This window comes from Oncorhynchus gorbuscha, linkage group LG15 (assembly GCF_021184085.1).
Source record: "Oncorhynchus gorbuscha isolate QuinsamMale2020 ecotype Even-year linkage group LG15, OgorEven_v1.0, whole genome shotgun sequence".
NCBI classification, from domain to species: Eukaryota; Metazoa; Chordata; class Actinopteri; order Salmoniformes; family Salmonidae; genus Oncorhynchus; species Oncorhynchus gorbuscha.
The window spans coordinates 67,372,028-67,389,074 of NC_060187.1; the positions used below are offsets into that span (position 1 = coordinate 67,372,028).

General features: G+C 42.4%; 1 protein-coding gene across 4 annotated transcripts in view; it reads left to right on the forward strand.

Moving 5' to 3' along the window:
- The window catches only part of LOC123997839 (disintegrin and metalloproteinase domain-containing protein 15-like), a 37,526-nt gene extending 29,692 nt beyond the window's left edge, over positions 1–7,834 (forward strand). The window contains exons 21-24 of one of the 4 annotated variants that reach the window (XM_046302434.1): positions 2,400–2,465; positions 4,939–5,007; positions 6,780–6,950; positions 7,109–7,834. In XM_046302434.1, the coding sequence (XP_046158390.1) occupies positions 2,400–2,465; positions 4,939–5,007; positions 6,780–6,950; positions 7,109–7,201 (399 nt within the window). In that variant the 3' untranslated portion in view covers positions 7,202–7,834. The remainder of the gene's footprint in view (positions 1–2,399; positions 2,466–4,938; positions 5,008–6,779; positions 6,951–7,108) is intronic. The other 3 variants (XM_046302436.1, XM_046302435.1, XM_046302437.1) reach the window with 3 other exon arrangements.
- The last annotated feature ends 9,213 nt before the right edge of the window (positions 7,835–17,047 follow it).

Here is a 17,047-nt window from a genome sequence, read left to right on the forward strand (position 1 = left end):
TCTTCTAACTATTAAGTTAACTGTCTAAAATGTGCTCAATACTCTGTAGTTGTGCATTTGGTTTGCTAATTTAGTAGCTAGTTCTCTAGTAGCCAGCAGACCTGTGTAGATTAAAATGTACCTCAATCCAGGGATGAGAAATGTGAGGTACTCCGAATTGTCCCATTATCCTCACGGTGTAACAGTTGGGATAATGGGACCATTCAGAGTACAACCATTTCTCATCCCTGGATTGAGGTACGTTTTCTGAGCCATATCTTGCACTGACTCCGTGGTGTCTTAATATACACAGGAATGCTGTCTGAACTAGTGCAGCTGTAAGTCAGCAGGTAGACATTTCTGGCTGGTTATCTAGCTTAGTGGTCAGCTTTTTGTAAAATCAGCATTGGTAACCTTTGGATTACAGAGGCTGAATGGGGTTTGAAAATAGCACCCCTTTTGTTCAGTGCCACTATTACAGAATATCCCGGGATGGCATAAGGTCGGTATGACAATCTGGATACCGCCAAAGCCTATAGTATACACCATAATCATTTAACTATAGCAATACTACTGCATTTATACTATAGTCAATTAGTATAAAAACACTACAGTAAATACTATAGTATATAATGATAGTAATACTACAGCATTTACAATGCCTTCGGAACGTATTCAGACCCCTTTACTTTTTCCACATTTTGTTAGGTTACAGCCTTATTCTAAAATTGATTTGTTTTTAAATTCCTCATCAATCTACACACAATATCCCGTTTGCTCATTTATAAAATAAACTGAAATATCATATTTACATAAGTATTCAGACCCTTTACTGGTAGCGATTACATGGATTTCATATGATGGTCACAGATACCTTAAAAAAAGGTAGGGGCGTGGATCAGAAAATCAGTCAGTATCTGGTGTGACCACCATTTGCCCCATGCTGAGCATCACATCTCCTTCGCATAGGGTTGATCAGGCTGTTGATTGTGGCCTGTTGTTCCACACCTCTTCAATGGCCGTGCGATGTTGCTGGATATTGGCTGGAACACACTGTCGTACACGTCGATCCAGAGCAACCCAAACATGCTCAATGGGGACATGTCTGGTGAGTATGCAAGCCATGGAAGAACTGGGACATTTTCAGCTTCCAAGAATTGTGTACAGATCCTTGCGATATGGGGCCATGCATTATCATGCTGAAACATGAGGTGATGGCGGCGGATGAATGGCATGACAATGGGCCTCAAGATCTCATCACGGTATCTCTGTGCATTCAAATAGCCATTGGTAAAATGCAATTGCGTTCGTTTTCCGTAGCTTATGCCTGCCCATACCATAACCCCACCGCCACCATGGGGCACTCTATTCACAACGTTGACGTCAGTAAACTGTTCGCCCACGCGACGCCATACATGCTGTCTGTCATCTGCCTAGTACAGTTGAAACCCGTGATTCATCTGTGAAGAGCACACTTCTCCAGCGTGCCAGTGGTCATCAAAGGTGAGCATTTGTCTACTGAAGTCAGTTACGACGCAAAACTACTGTGAACTTCCCTGATACAGTTTCTGACAGTTTGTGCAGAAATTCTTCAGTTGTAAACCCACAGTTTCCTCAGCTGTCTGGGTGGCTGGTCTCAGACAATCCCGCAGGTGTTGAAGCCGGATGTGGAGATCATGAGCTGGCGTGGTTACACGTGGTCTGCGGTTGTGAGAAATTAAAATGTAATTCTCTGGCAACAGCTCTGGTGGACATTTCTGCAGTCAGCATGTAAATTGTATGCTCCCTCAACTTGGGGCGGCAGGGTAACTTACTGGTTAGAGTATTGGACTAGTAACCAGAAAGGTTGCAAACCTCCGAGCTGACAAGGTACTAATCTGTCGTTCTGCCCCTGAACAGGCAGTTAACCCACTGTTCCTAGGCCGTCATTGAAAATAAGAATTTGTTCTTAACTGACTTGCCTAGTTAAATAAAGATCAAATAAAATAAATAAACTTGTGAAAAAAATGCACATTTTAGAGGGGCCTTTTATTGTCCGCAGTACTAGGTGCACCTGTGTAATGATAATGCTGTTTAATCAGCTTCTTGATATGCCACATTTTTCAGGTGGATGATTTATTTGAGCAAGGGAGAAATGCTCACTAACAGGGATGTTAACACATTTGTACACAACATTTTAGAGAAACAAGCTTTTTGTGTGTGTTGAACATTTCTGGGATCTTTTATTTCGGCTCATGAAACATGGGACCAACACCTTACCTGTTTCGTTGATATTTTTGTTCAGTGTATGTTCTCAAGTGACCAATTCATATTTTCTCAATCTGAGAGTTGAATATGTAATGCTTAATTCTAATAACTAACTTACCCTCCAATGCATGTTTCCATTGGCTGTCAGAACCCTTTGACTCCTGTTTTCTCAGATTCAGGACAGACCTGCTCCACCTACTAAGCCACTCCCTCCTGACCCTGTCTTAAAACAAGCCCAGGTAACCTGGCCTAGGCCTGTGAGGTGATGGGTAGCTTGAAAAATGCTTGTGTGTGCAATGCAATGAGATGAAATCACTACATAAATAATAATGAGTAATCTATAAGAATCCTCATGTTTTCTAGAACTAACATTCTGTGTCTTTTTATGTATGCGTAGTTGCAGTATTATAGCGAAGTCCTGTTTTGTTCCTCTACTTTTTCCCATATATCCATCATTAGATAACAAAGAAACGGCCAGCCCCCACCAAGCCCCTGCCCTCCCGACCCCAGCCCCCTTAACAACTAGGTACAGTCAAAGGTTGCCATTTAATGAGGAGGTCTTCATCCATATGTAGCAGCAGTAGCTGTAGCCGTAGCAGTAGCAGTAGCCATAGCCGTAGCAGTAGCCGTAGCAGCACCACCAACACAGTTGATTCTCAAGCAATCACCCTTTTAGAGGGCCATGCCATCACAATGTTTCTTTAAAAGGATTCTATGAAGGATTCTTTAAAAGGATTCTATGAAGGGACCTCCTGAGTGGCACAGCAGTCTAAGGCACTGCTTCACAGTGCTTGAGGCATCACTACAGACCTGGGTTTGACCCCAGGCTGTGTCGCAGCCGGCCGCGTTGTTAGGGGAGGGTTTGGCCGGCCGGGATGTCCTTGTCCCATCATGCTCTAGCGACTCCTTGTGGCACGCTGACTTCGGTCGCCAGTTGTACTGTGTTTCCTCCGACACGTTGGTGCGGCTGGCTTCTGGGTTAAGCGAGCAGTGTGTCAAGAAGCAGTGCGGCTCGTCAGGGTCGTGTTTCGGAGGACGCATGGCTCTCAACCTTCGCCTCTCCCGAGTCCGTATGGGAGTTGCAGCGATGGGACAAGACTCTAACTACCAATTGGATATCACGAAATTGGGGTAAAAATATTTTTTAAATGTATTTAAAAAAAAATGTCAGTCAGTCTGAATGGAAACCTGCATGTACAGGGTGACTTAAATTATGTTGAAAACTAACCACAGCATTACTTTGATTACTTAGCATTACTTACTAGCATGGGGGGGAGCATGTTCTTCCTTTTAGTGCCAAGAGTAGCCACAGCGTCTAATGCTTAACAAAGGTTTAATTTGGACCAGATTAACTCTCCTGTTTAGACATGTAAGTCTGTCACTTAGCGAAAGAACCCTCCACATGAGCGAACTCTCTATCCCCAGCTTAGACCTGGAAGAGTAGCCTATGTGCTGAGACAATGATTGAACTAGTTGACAAAGACCGTGGCTCCACACACCAGAGTTGTTTTATCCCTTTATTTCCAATCACTTTTGTAAATTGTAATACTTGACTTGAATATTATGTGATGATGCCTACAAAACACTTGGAATGATTACATAACATTCCAATCTACAGCTACATAGTTAACTAGCTGACGCCCTAGAATCAATGTACACTGAGTGTACAAAACATTAGGAACAAATTCCTCATTTTGAGTTGCAACCCTTTTTGCACTCAGAACAACCTTGAATCGTCAGGGCAGGGACTCTCCAAGGTGTCAAGCATTCCACAGGGATGCTGACCCATGTTGACTCCAATGCTTCCAAGAGTTGTGTCAAGTTAGCTTGATGTCCTTCGGGTGGTGGACCATTCTTGATACTCTCGGGGGTACTGTTGAGGGTGAAAAAACCCAGCAGTGTTGCAGTTCTCGAGCCACTCAAACCGGTGCGCCTGGCACCTACTACTATACCCGGTTCAAAGGCACTTACATCTTTTGTCTTGCCCGTTCACCCTCAGAATGGCACACATACACAGTTAATTTCTCAATTGTCTCAATGCTTAAAAATCCTTCTTTAGCCTGTTGCCTCCCCTTCAATTACTGTACACTGATTGAAGTGGAATTAACGGGTGACCTCAATAAGGGATCATAGTTTTCACCTGGTCAGTCTGTCGTGGAAAGAGCATGTGTTCCTAATGTGTGTACACTCCGTGTATATTCCATACCACTGTTCCTCAAAAAGTATCTTATGGTCTTTGGTCAAGTTGCTGATTTCTAAGTTTCGTTCAGTGTGGGTAAATTCATCTCATCTGTATGGCTTTGAGGAGCACTGGTGTCAATCATCTTTCCCTCTTATCATCTACTTCCATGATTGGAATCTGTCTTGTCAATAGTAGCGTAATGGATTCTATTCCATTACTTTAGAGTGCATTTGTTACCTGCATGGAACTAAGCATGATGGCGAATAAATAGAGGTAGCTGTCTCGTCTCTGTGGTTTGCTAATATAAATTATTTGTCTTTGTCTCATTGCATGGGAATTGGTCTTAAGTTAGTTTTCATCATACAAATAGTGAACATTTTGGAGTATTGTGACACTACTCTGTAGAGTCTCATTCAGTATTCTGTTAGAATACCCGAATAGTCCCTTTCCTTTGGTTGGTCTCTTCCACCCCTCACTCTCATTCTCTCCATCTATTCCTCCTGTTCTTCTGTTTCCGTCCATTATTCTAGCCATCGTTGAGTCGGCCGGCTCCTCCCACCAGGCCTCTACCCCCTGACCCTGTGCTAACAGGCAGCCAGGTACCAGAGTAGCATGTAGACATGGCTGCATGTGGGCATTGCGTCTGATTGGTTGATTTATGTGACGAGTGTGGTTGGTTGGTTAATTGATTGTGGAGGGATTTAATGGTTGATTGGTGGGATTGTGTGGTTAATTGATGTGTATGTAGTTGATTGGTTAGTTGATTGGTTGATTCAATGGATTGAATGATTTGAGACAATTAATCTTAATCAGACTAATCAAGCTTTAGTTCAGAATTGTATTGTATTGCTGAATTTACAGTTATGTGCAAATGCAGATCAAAGTACTTAATATACACTCACTTGGAAGTGGCTCTAAAAGGTGGTTACAAAAGAATGCACAGCTAATCTATGGCTGTAGGTAATGACAATGTTGGTAACTAATTGAAAATAAAAAAGGATTTAGGTGAAATTAGCATTTAAGTTAAAGTACAAACTGCAATGTATTAATTTGTGATACTGCATTTGCATATTAAAACATGCTTAATATATTGGTGTAGTGTAAATACACACGCCGGCCAGTTTATTAGGTACAGCACCCCGTTCACGAAAATGGATCACTCCTACAGACAGTGAGTCATGTGGCTGTGTCATCGAGACATTAAGTGACTGTTTGATTGAAGGTTAGAATGGACAAAACAAGTGGCCCAAGCAACTTTAAGTGTGGTATGATTGTCAATGCCAGGCGCGCCGAGTATCTCAGAAATGGACGCCTTCTTGGGCTTTTCACACACGACAGTGTCAAAGGTTTACCGAGAATAGTGCTACAAACAAAAAACATCCAGCCAGTGGCAGTCTTGTGGGCGAAAAAGCACGTTGATGAGAGAGGTCGAAAGAGAGTGGCAAGAATCGTGCAAGCTAACAGGCTGGCCACAAACAGACAAATGGCCCAATACAACAGTGGTGTGCAGAATAGCATCTCGGAATGCTCAACTTGTCGGTCCTTGTCACGGATGGGCTATTGCAGCAGACGACCACACCTTGTTCCACTCCTATCAGCTAAAAATAACAAGAAGCGTCTCCAGTTGGCACGTGATCATCAACACTGGACAATCGAGGAGTGGAAAAACATTGCCTGGAGTGGCCTGCGCAGTCCCCAGACCTCAACCCAATAGAGCATCTTTGGGATGAGATGGAACGGGCTGTTTACAGCATGGATGTACCGCCGTCCAATCTGCAGCAACTGCGTGATGGATGTCAGCATGGACCAACATCCCTGTGGAACGTTTGACACCTTGTAGAATGCCCCAAATAATTCAGGCTGTTCTGGAGGCAAAGGGGGTGTCCGACCCCGTACTAGATGGGTGTACCTAATAAACTGGCCAGTGAGTGTAGTTTGCATCATCCACGTACAAGCAGGCAAACTTCAACACGTCAATAACAGCAAGTCGCATAAATTATTTCTAGTACTATTAGCAGAACAGTTAACTAAACCAAAAGTTAATTAATTAAATCTACGTTTGGTCTAGAGCCCATCCCTGCAACTCCATTCCTCGGGGCCGTAGTGGTCACACTAGTTCCTTATCCCTAGCAAACACTGCTGATTTAAACTAATTACGTTTTGAAGATCATTAGTTGATTATTGGAGTCATGTGTTAGCTGGGGCAAAAGTGACACCAATTAGGCCCCCAAGGATTGGAGTTGGTCTAGACACCTCCATTTTCAGTTGTCTTGTCACTGTTACCTAAACTCTGTGACGATCGGCTATAATCAACGAAAATCATTGTATCACACCTGGATTGTATTATATGTTTATTTTGTATTTTCTTCAGGCCCTTGTACAACCCAAAAAACCACCAGCACCCAGGAAGTCCTTGCCTTCAGAGCCCCCGTCACATCCCACCCACCCTGGGTACAATGCATCTGGTGCCCCCCCTGCAACATGGAGCGAGTATAACTTCAGTTCCACCTGTTGGCCCTCCTGTTGCAGCTGTCCCTTCCAGGTACTTCAGTGGCTGTATTGTTCGGCTAATTTGATTAATGTTTAGATGTCAAATGAATGGGCAGGTAGACACATACAGTTGGCGTTGTACAGTATTGTAACAAAAGCTGGAGGTGACCTTCTTTTCTATCTTTCTATATCCCTCTCTATCTCACATAGACGTGCCCCTTTACCTCCAGTACGGACGTCACAACCCAGGAAACCCAACTCGACACCTCCGATTTAACCACCAAAGACCCTCAAAACCACTAGGATTCTGACCTGAATCGGACCTGAACGCATGAATTGCACTGATTCAGCCAAGAGTTGTATTATGGAGAACCTTACAGGAAGGCTCAGAACCCAAAAGTCTCCAAATGAAGGCTGCTTTTCACTCTCCCCGTCCCCCCCTAAACTATTTCCTGTTGTCTTCTTCCTGAGAGACTGACCGTTGCCTTACCTGTGTTGGGACAGACTGGGGCTCCGAGCAAAGCAGAGAAGGTCTGGAATGTTCAGTTGGGTTGATCCGTTAGCCATTAAGAAACTGGATGGATGTAGTTAAGTATCCGTCAAAGATGTAACACATGAAATCTGTGTGGCTTTTGACATTAACTGACAATTACAAAAATGGATGTCTACACAGAGGCTAAGCTCAATTGAGATTAAAGGCCCAGTACTGGTTTTATGCCATTGGCACATTTGAATGTGCCCTGTGATGCTTCAGAACAATGTATTACTCTTCTACTTATAGGTTGAAGCCCAAGTCATCCTCCCAATCTGACTGTGGCCACCACTTTTGCACCATTTTGCAGTATTTTATTTTAAGTGGCTTGGCTAATGCAGGCCTCAAGAAACCAGTCCTGACCACCCCCTGCTCTCTTTCTGGAATAAAGAAGCATGTCAACACTTTCATTCACCGCAATGATTTCTTTGATCTCCATCACAATGGTGTCATTGAGGGGGAGGACCTTGCATGCAACCCTTTCTGACTAACCCTTGAGATGAAATGAGAATAGAGTCACAGAAACCTTAGTTCTTGATTGCAGAGCTGTACAACTAACCACACAACTGTAAATACCAGAGAATTCTAACTTGCCTACTACTTTTAATTCTACAATAAGGGCTATTTAAAAGCCAAAGAGATCGATCTCTGGAGAAGTGAGGGGGGAAGTAGATTGAACTTTGAAATGATAGGCCACTTCTCGAAGACTGACCTACGCTGCGACAGAAGACCGGTTGCCTTTTTTGTACCTTTGGTGATCAGTTGTGCCGCACCAGTGTAAGCCAGAATGACTTAAGTGCACTCATAGAATGAGGAGCTCTTTTAAATGAGTCTTCACATATCCAGGTGAATTAAAACCAAGCCATGGGATTCACTTCTTTAGGATTGGTGGGTCCCCTGTGGGACGGTTGAGCGAACGTAGGCTAATGCGATTAGCATGAGGTTGTAAGTAACAAGAACATTTCCCAGGACATAGACATATCTGATATTGGCAGAAAGCTTTAACAATAATTTATCTAACTGCACTGTCCAATTTACAGTAGCTATTACAGTGAAAGAATACCATGCTATTGTTTGAGGAGCGGGCACAGTTTTGAACATAAAGTTATTAATGAACAAATTAGGCACATTTGGGCAGTCTTGATACAACATTTTGAACAGAAATGCAATGGTTACTTGGATCAGGCTAAAACTTTGCACATATACTGCTGCCATCTAGTGGCCTATTTATAAATTGCACCTGGGCTGGAATAATACATTATGGCCTTTCTCTTGCATTTCAAAGATGGTACAAAAAAAAACACAAAACGGTTGGTTTCTAATTTGTATTATCTTTAACATTTTACATTTAAGTCATTTAGCAGACCAGATCTAATGTGTTATTCTCCTACATTCCTTTCACATTTCCACAAACTTCAAAGTGTTTCCTTTCAAATGATACCAAGAAAATGCATATCCTTGCTTCAGGGCCTGAGCTACAGGCAGTTAGATTTGGGTGTCCTTTTAGGCGAAAATTGAATAAGAGGGGCCGATGCTTAAGAGTTAAACTGGGGAAACGCTGACTGAATGTACGAAAAAAAACCTATAGGCTCACACTTTACATTAAGTCACAGCAATGCCATGTAGTTACACCAAATATATAATTTTCTCAGTCTTATTTCATGTAACTAGATTGTTAATTAATGTAAAACATATTGTCACTTATCTTTTTAGTGCAATTCAAGCATTGTTATGTTCCTTCTCTGCAGTACAGTGTACAGCTAGTTACCAAAGTAGTTTGAGTAACTTCATGGTATAAGGGCAACTTAATATAAAGTGTTATGATGTTCTGGAATAAACCACAATATACGTATTACTACTCCTGAAGTGGTGAGCCACCAGTACAGGGGCTGTATGTCGGCAGGCACAGTATTGATTTTGCCTGCATGTCATGAAAGTTAATTTCTAGTGAAAGATTGTTTTCCAAGTCAAAACGTCTGTTTGTCTTCCATTTAATATTGTTTAAAGTGATGAACGGCAACATGGCTAACTGTGTCAAATAGATGATTTTGTGTATCAATGGTGGCTTATTTAGTCAAAGAAAATTTGGCTAGCAGGTATGATAATTGAAACTGATAATCTTCATCCTGATTTGAAATCTGCCAATACTTCTTGGTCATTTGGATAAATGAGTACTGGTATGCATTACAAGCATTTCAGATAATTTGACTGTTCATTATTTTTGATTAATTACTAAAGTTGTCAACTTTGATTATGACAAACTCTAAATGGCGCAGGCATGTGATTATGCCTTCCATCGGTCCATTTGATTGAGAATTTGTAAATGTCATTTTTTGACCTTCTACTGACTATGATCTGTTCCAATGTTCTGAACACACTCTCCCTTTTGGTTCTATTCATACGGCTTACATTTCTAATACGTCTGATTATCAGTATGAGATGTAACACGAATTGTTACGAATTTTGCTCCATGCAATTATGGGAGGGTCTTTTCATGAGACCCTCTCATACTTTGACCTCTGTCTGCATTTTTCCTACTGTCTCAATTGAGACGTTCACTGCTGCTGAGGGAAATAAAACAGACTGTGGAAAAGTGACTGGTTTTGTTTTCTGCTTAATTTTCCTCTTTTGTATTATTAACCTTTTGGTTGACATCACAGCACTGGGTGTGCAACGACGTTGAAACGACACTGGGTGCTTGAGAAGGAGGAAGGTGTTAACTCGCTTGCATGCCAATTTGATCAAATACATTCTTCTCATACATGGTGTGAGTGTGTGCATGCAGCCCGGATTCGCAGTGACTGGTTTCAGGGGATGCAGATGTGAGAAGAGATGTCATGTCGCTCTCACGTTTAACACAAAAGGAAACGTAACATAACAGAAGGCTTAATTCTGAGGAGTCAGACTTCCTCTGAGCATTTGCTATGAATTTTGAAGTTGTCTTATGGGGAAATATTTATTTGTCTATCTCCAAGTAATGGGAGATGAGTTGGTTTATTTTGTAACATTTCTTGAAACCCCTTTTGGATCCATAAGTGTAGGTTTTGGTGAAATGGCACAACTGCACTACGCACCATTCACTCTTCCTTGCACACAGTTGTAGAACGTGTGTTGTTCAAAATGTTGTATTTCAAAACTTGTGTACTTAACACTAAAAAAGCCGGGCCTCAAGGGAACCCACTTTGAACCAATGAGCGGTCATTTTGACTGAAACATTCTAAACAGTCTAATAAATACATTCCATATATGCTATCGGAAAATGTTTTAGAAACAGATGCCTCTCAAGTCTTCAACTAGCAGCTCCATTAAATAGTACCCGCAAAACACCATTCTCAATGTCAACAGTGAAGAGGCGACTCCAGGATGCTGGCCTTCTGAGCCTGTAATCGAACACACAAATTCTGATGCTCCAGATACTCAACTAGTCTAAAGAAGGCCAGTTATATTGCTTCTGTAATCGGCACAACCGTTTTCAGCTGTACTAACATAATTGCTAAAAGGTTTTCTAGTGATTAATTAGCCTTTTAAATTATAAACTTGGATTAGCTAACACAACGTGCAATTGGAACACAGGAGTGATGGTTGCTGATAATGGGCCTCCGTACGCCTATGTAGATATTCCATTAAAAAATCGTCAGTTTCCAGCTACAATAGCCATTTACAACATTAACGTCTACACTGTATTTCTGATCAATTTGATGTTATTTTAATGGACAAAAAATGTGCTTTTCTTTCAAAAACAAGGACATTTCTATGTGACCCCAAACTTTTGAATGGTAGTGTAGGTCTGCCAACCTCTGTCCAATGCACTTCCTCCCACAGAGGTGAGGTGATTGGTTGTCTTGGTCCACGTCTCTGCCTACTCCATCCGTCCCCCGTACCCTCTCCTACTTCCCAATGATGCTGACAGTAACCACAAGTGGGTCATTTGTGTAACTTGGTAAAAAGAAAACATAAAGAGCACATGTTCATTAAGGGCACATGTTAAGATGGCTCCGAAGTGGATGGCTGACATTTTACATGCTCCTAACCAATTGTGCTCTTTTGTTAGTTTTTCAGCATTTTTTGTAAATTCTTTTTTTAAACTTAATTTTTACATAATGTTGCTTATACTGTCTCTTGACTGAAAATACCTTCTGGACATCAGAACAGCGATTACTCACCACGAACTGGAAGAAGCTTTTTCCTTTAACGAGTCTGACGAGAAGGATACACTGCTCTCCCGGGAACAGGCACCATAATCCCCATCATTTGCATGAAGAAAAGACAGAGGAAAAGAGGACACAGATCGGGCTGCCTTCTGAGAATCCTTAGGCGAGCGAATAAACTCACACTGCCATCCATTCTACTTGCAAAATGGAATAATTGGAAAATAAAACTGATGACCTACGATTATGATTATCCTACCAACAGGACATTAAGAACTGTAATATCTTAAGTTTCACCAAGTCGTGGCTGAACGGCGACACGGATAAGATAGAGCTGGCGGGATTTTCCATGAACCGGCAGAACAGAGAAGCTACATATGGTAAGAAGAGGGGTGGGGGTGTATGTCTTTTGTCAAAAACAGCTGGTGCACGATGTCTAATATTAAAGAAGTCTTGAGGTATTGCTCGCCTGAGGTAGAGTACCTTATGATTAGCTGTAGACCACACTGTCTACCAAGAGAGTTACCTATATTATTCGTAGCCATCTATTTACCACCACAGACCGATGCTGGCACTAAGAACGCTTTCAACCAACCAACTCTATAAGGCCATAAGCAAACAAGAAAATGCTCACCCAAAAGCGGCCCTCCTAGTGACGGGGACTTTAATGCAGGCAACCTTAAATCAGTTTTACCACATTTTTACAGCATGTCACATGTGCAACCAGAGGGAAAAAAACTCTAGACCACCTTTACTCCACACACAGAGATGCATAGAATGCTCTCCCCTGCCCATTTGGCAAATCTGACCATAATTCTATCCTCCTGATTCCTGCTTACAAGCAAAAACTATAGCAGGAAGTAGCAGTCACTCGATCAATAAGGAAGTGGTCAGAAGACACGGATGCTACGCTACAGGACTGTTTTGCTAGCATAAACTGGAAAATATTCCGGGATTCATCCAATGGCATTGGAGTATACCACCTCAGTCATGGGCTTCAAAAATAAGTGCATTGACGTCGTCGCCCCCGCAGTGACTGTACGTACATATCCCAACCAGAAGCCATGGATTACAGGCAACATCCGCATCAAGCTAAAGGCTAGAGCTGCTACTTTCAAGGAGTGGGACACTAATCCGGACGCTTATAAGAAATCCCGCTATGCCCTCAGATGAACCATCAAACAAGCAAAGCGTCAATACAGGATTAAGATTGAATCGTACTACACCGGCTCTGACGCTAGTTGGACGTGGCAAGGTTTGAAAACTATTACGAACTACAAAGGGAAACCCAGACGCAAGCTGCACAGTGACTCGAGCCTACCTGATGAGCTAAATGCCTTTTATTCTCACTTCGAGGCAAGCACTGAAGCATGCACGAGAGCACCAGCTGTTCTGGATGTGAGCAAGACCTTTTTAAACAGGTCAAAATTTACAATGCCGCAGGGCCAGATGGATTACCAGGAGGTGTATTCAAAGCACACGCAGAACAACTGAAAAGTGTCTTCACTGACATTTTCAACCTCTCCCTGACTGAGTCTGTTATATCTACATGTTTCAAGCAGACCACCATAGGCCCTGTGCCCAAGGAAGCGAAGGTGACCTGCCTAAATTACCGCCCGTAGCACTCACGTCGGTAGCCATAAAGTGCTTTGAAAGGCTGGTCATGGCTCACATCAACAGCATCCTTCCGGATACCCTAGACCCACTCCATTTCAGATACCACCCCAACAGATCCATAGATGATGCAATCTCTATTGCACTCCACACTGCTCTTTCACACCTGGACAAAATAAACACCTATGTGAGAATGCTATTCATTGACTACAGCTCAGCGTTCAACACCATAGTGCCCTCAAAGCTCATCACTAAGCTAAGGACCCTGGGACTAAACACCTCCCTCTCCAACTGGATCCTGGACTTCCTGACGGGCCGCCCCCAGGTCGTAAGGTTTGACAACAACACGTCTGACATGCTAATCCTCAATACTGGGGCCCCTCGGGTGTGTACTTAGTCCCCTTCTGTACCCCCTGTTCACCCATGACTGTGTGGCCAAACACGACTCCAACACCATCATTAAGTTTGCTGACGACACAACCGTGGTAGGCCTGATCACTGACAATTACAGCCTATAGGGAGGTCAGAGAACTGGCAGTGTGGTGCCAGGACAACAACCTCTCCCTCAATGTGAGCAAGACAAAGGAGCTGATCGTGGACCAGAGGAAAAGGCGGGCCGAACAGACCCCCATTAACATCAACTGGGCTATAGTGGAGCGGGTCGAGAGTTTCAAGTGCCTTGGTGTCCACATCACCAACAAACTATCATGGTCCAAACACACCAAGACAGTCATGAAGAGGGCACGACAACACCTTTTTCCCCTCAGGAGACTGAAAAGGTTTGGCATGGGTCCCCAGGTGCTCAAAGTTCTACAGATGCACCATTGAGAGTATCCTGACCTACTAAGCTAATATATGTAATTGTTTAAAGAAGGTCATACCAAGGATCCTTTAGATATTTGATTTTCAATTTTAAGACCCCTTGAAGTATCCCAAAATAGAATAAACAACGTATTTGATGTTTTCAGACCCTTTACTCAGTACTGAGGTCCTGAGCACTCTGGAGGATGTTTTCATCAAGGATCTCTATGAGACTAGTCATCTTTCCCTCAATCTTGACTAGTCTCTTGCCCTGCCACTGAAAAACATCCCCACAGCATGATGCTGCCACCACAATGCCTCACTGTAGGGATGGTGCCAGGTTTCCTCCAGACATGACGCTTGGCATTCAGGCCAAATAGTTCAACCTTGGTTTCATCAGACCAATTTGTTTCTCATGGTCTGAGAGTCCTTTAGGTACCTTTTGGCAAACTCCAAGCAGGCTGTCATGTGCCTTTTTACTGAGGAGTGGCTTCCGTCTGGCCACTCTACCATAAAGACCTGACTGATGGAGGGCTGTAGAGATGGTTGTCCTTCTAGAAGGTTCTCCCATTTCGACAATTCCTTTGACCTCATGGGTTGGTTTTTGCTCTGACATGCACTGTCAACTGTGGAACCTTATATAGACAGGTGTGTGCCTTTCCAAATGATGTCCAATCGATAGCTTTTTACAACGGGGGACTCTAATCAGGTTGTAGAAACATCAAGGATGGTCAATGGAAACAGGATGCACCTTAGTTAAATTTAGAGTCTCAAAGCAAAGGATCTGAATACTTATTTAAATAAGGTATCTGTTTTTTGTTTAGAATCAATTAGCTACAATTTCTAAAAAACAATTTATGGGGTATTGTTTGTAGATTGATGAGGAAAAACATATATTTAATACATGTTTACATGTTTAATACAATTTAGAGCTGTAACATAAAGGCTGTAACATAAAATGTGGAAAAAGTCAAGGGGTCTGAATACTTTCCAAATGCACTGTATATACTGTACTTCTATTAATTTTTGAACTGGTACCGGGGGAACTTTCAGATGAGTCTTTTGAGGCCTATGGGCGTCCTGGAGCAAAATGTGTCTGTGAGACTCACACCGTTCCACATGGGGGTTATATTGGTATGTAGCCCAAACTGTTTGAACGCTACAGAAAGATGGTGGCAGATCGGCTGTACCGACTTCAGACGAGTCCCAAGATGCCTGTGGGGGTCGTAGAGCAAAGCGGAGAACACCACCGTGAGAATCTCATCTTTCCATAGAGGGGTCGTAGTAGGCCAAACAATTCGGACACTACAGACGATTTTGTGTGAAGACGGATGTTTCATGGCCTGACAAACACTGCTCTAGCCCTTTCATCTTTCACCTGTCACCTGTCACCTTTCACCGTAGTTGCGGAAGTGCGAACGGCAGTTGCGGTGGATTGAGACACATCCAAAGCAACAGAAAAAAACTGTTTTCTAGCTGAAATTGACAGATTTGAAGAGACTGGTCCAGCTGCAACATCATCTCTCAGAGCAGTCATCCCTCAGCGTCTCTACAGTATACTTCCACTTACTGGTATGACATCTCTCAGTGCAGTGCATCTCTCAGGAAATTTGGGGGTTTTGAAAGAAGTGGACGTTTCGAAAGGAACCATATAAGGAGAAGTGGGGTTTTGAAAGGTGCCTTTCAAGATGTAATTTGGGTTATCGAACATTAGACAAGGTTTGCAGAGATGACAGTAAGGAATTTCTGTTGTGCAAAAAAAAAAAAGTCTTCACTGTGTCTTTGAACGTTACCTACCAGTAGCCATGTATGTAACTTGTACTTTTTTGTAAATGTTAGCTAACGTTAGCTACCTTAAAATAAAAGCTGCATTCATTTTACAATGTATTATTCATTATTGAATTTTTAAAATAATAATAATAATTTAAATATCAAGTCATGGTGGTTCTAGTAGTTATGGAATTCCAGCACTTCTAGTGTTAACATGCTGACTAGACTGGGCAATCGCACAAATGTTGATTTTGTTCATCCACACCTGACGCGATCAGGACAAGCAGGTTGAAATATCAATAGAACTCTGGACCAACTATTAATTTGTGGACAGGTCGAAACACATTAAACATTCATAGACATTTAGCTAGCTAGCTTGCTGTTGCTAGCTAACCTGTCCTGGGATATAAACATCAGGTTGTTAATTTGACCTGAAATGCACAAGGTCCTTTTTTCTGGATCTTTGTAGAATTTTGAGTCACACAAACCGTCTGTTCTCTACTCCGACAATTAATCCACAGATAAAAGGGGAAACCTTAGTTTCTAGTAAACTCGCCTCCTTCAGACGTCTTCTTCTTTGTATTATATGTCGGTTGGCAACCAACTTTAAGGTGCATTACCACCACCAACTGGACTGAAGTGTGGACCTCAGTTCTTCTTTCATTCACCCACATGGGTATATGCTCCCAAAAACCAATGAGAAGATGGGAGAGGTGGGACTTGCAGTGTGTCAAAAGTAGAACCAAGCACGTGGGCAGCTTGAATGAGTTATTTTGCAACGCTCCTGCCGGATATGGTCAGCATGTAAGACTCATTTCGAAAGCCCCTCTTCTACTATTATGGTTCATTTCGGAACGCCCACTCCTTTCGACACCCCTACTTTTCCTGTGAGGTGCACTGCACTGAGAGATGATATATCAGTAGGTAGCAGCATAGAACCTGAGGGATGACTGCTCTGAGAGATGAAGTCGCAGTTGGACCCTATGGGATATTATGCTAATTTGATTTCCACGGGGCTACGGAAATCGACTAGTTTAAATGTTTGAAAAAAATATTTAAAACAGAATAGTGTTACCATATTCCATTGAGAGTTAGTTTCAACCTTAAAATGAGGGCCATAGGTAAATGAATCAATAATCACAGGAAATTAATAATAATATTCAGATATGACTTTCAAAGCAACAAAATAACTATGGCTTTACGATGATGGTGATAACTTGGAGAAATGTTGGCGTTAAGTGGGTTAAAATCAGAGGTTGCAAGTCTTTATTCATATTAAAAATC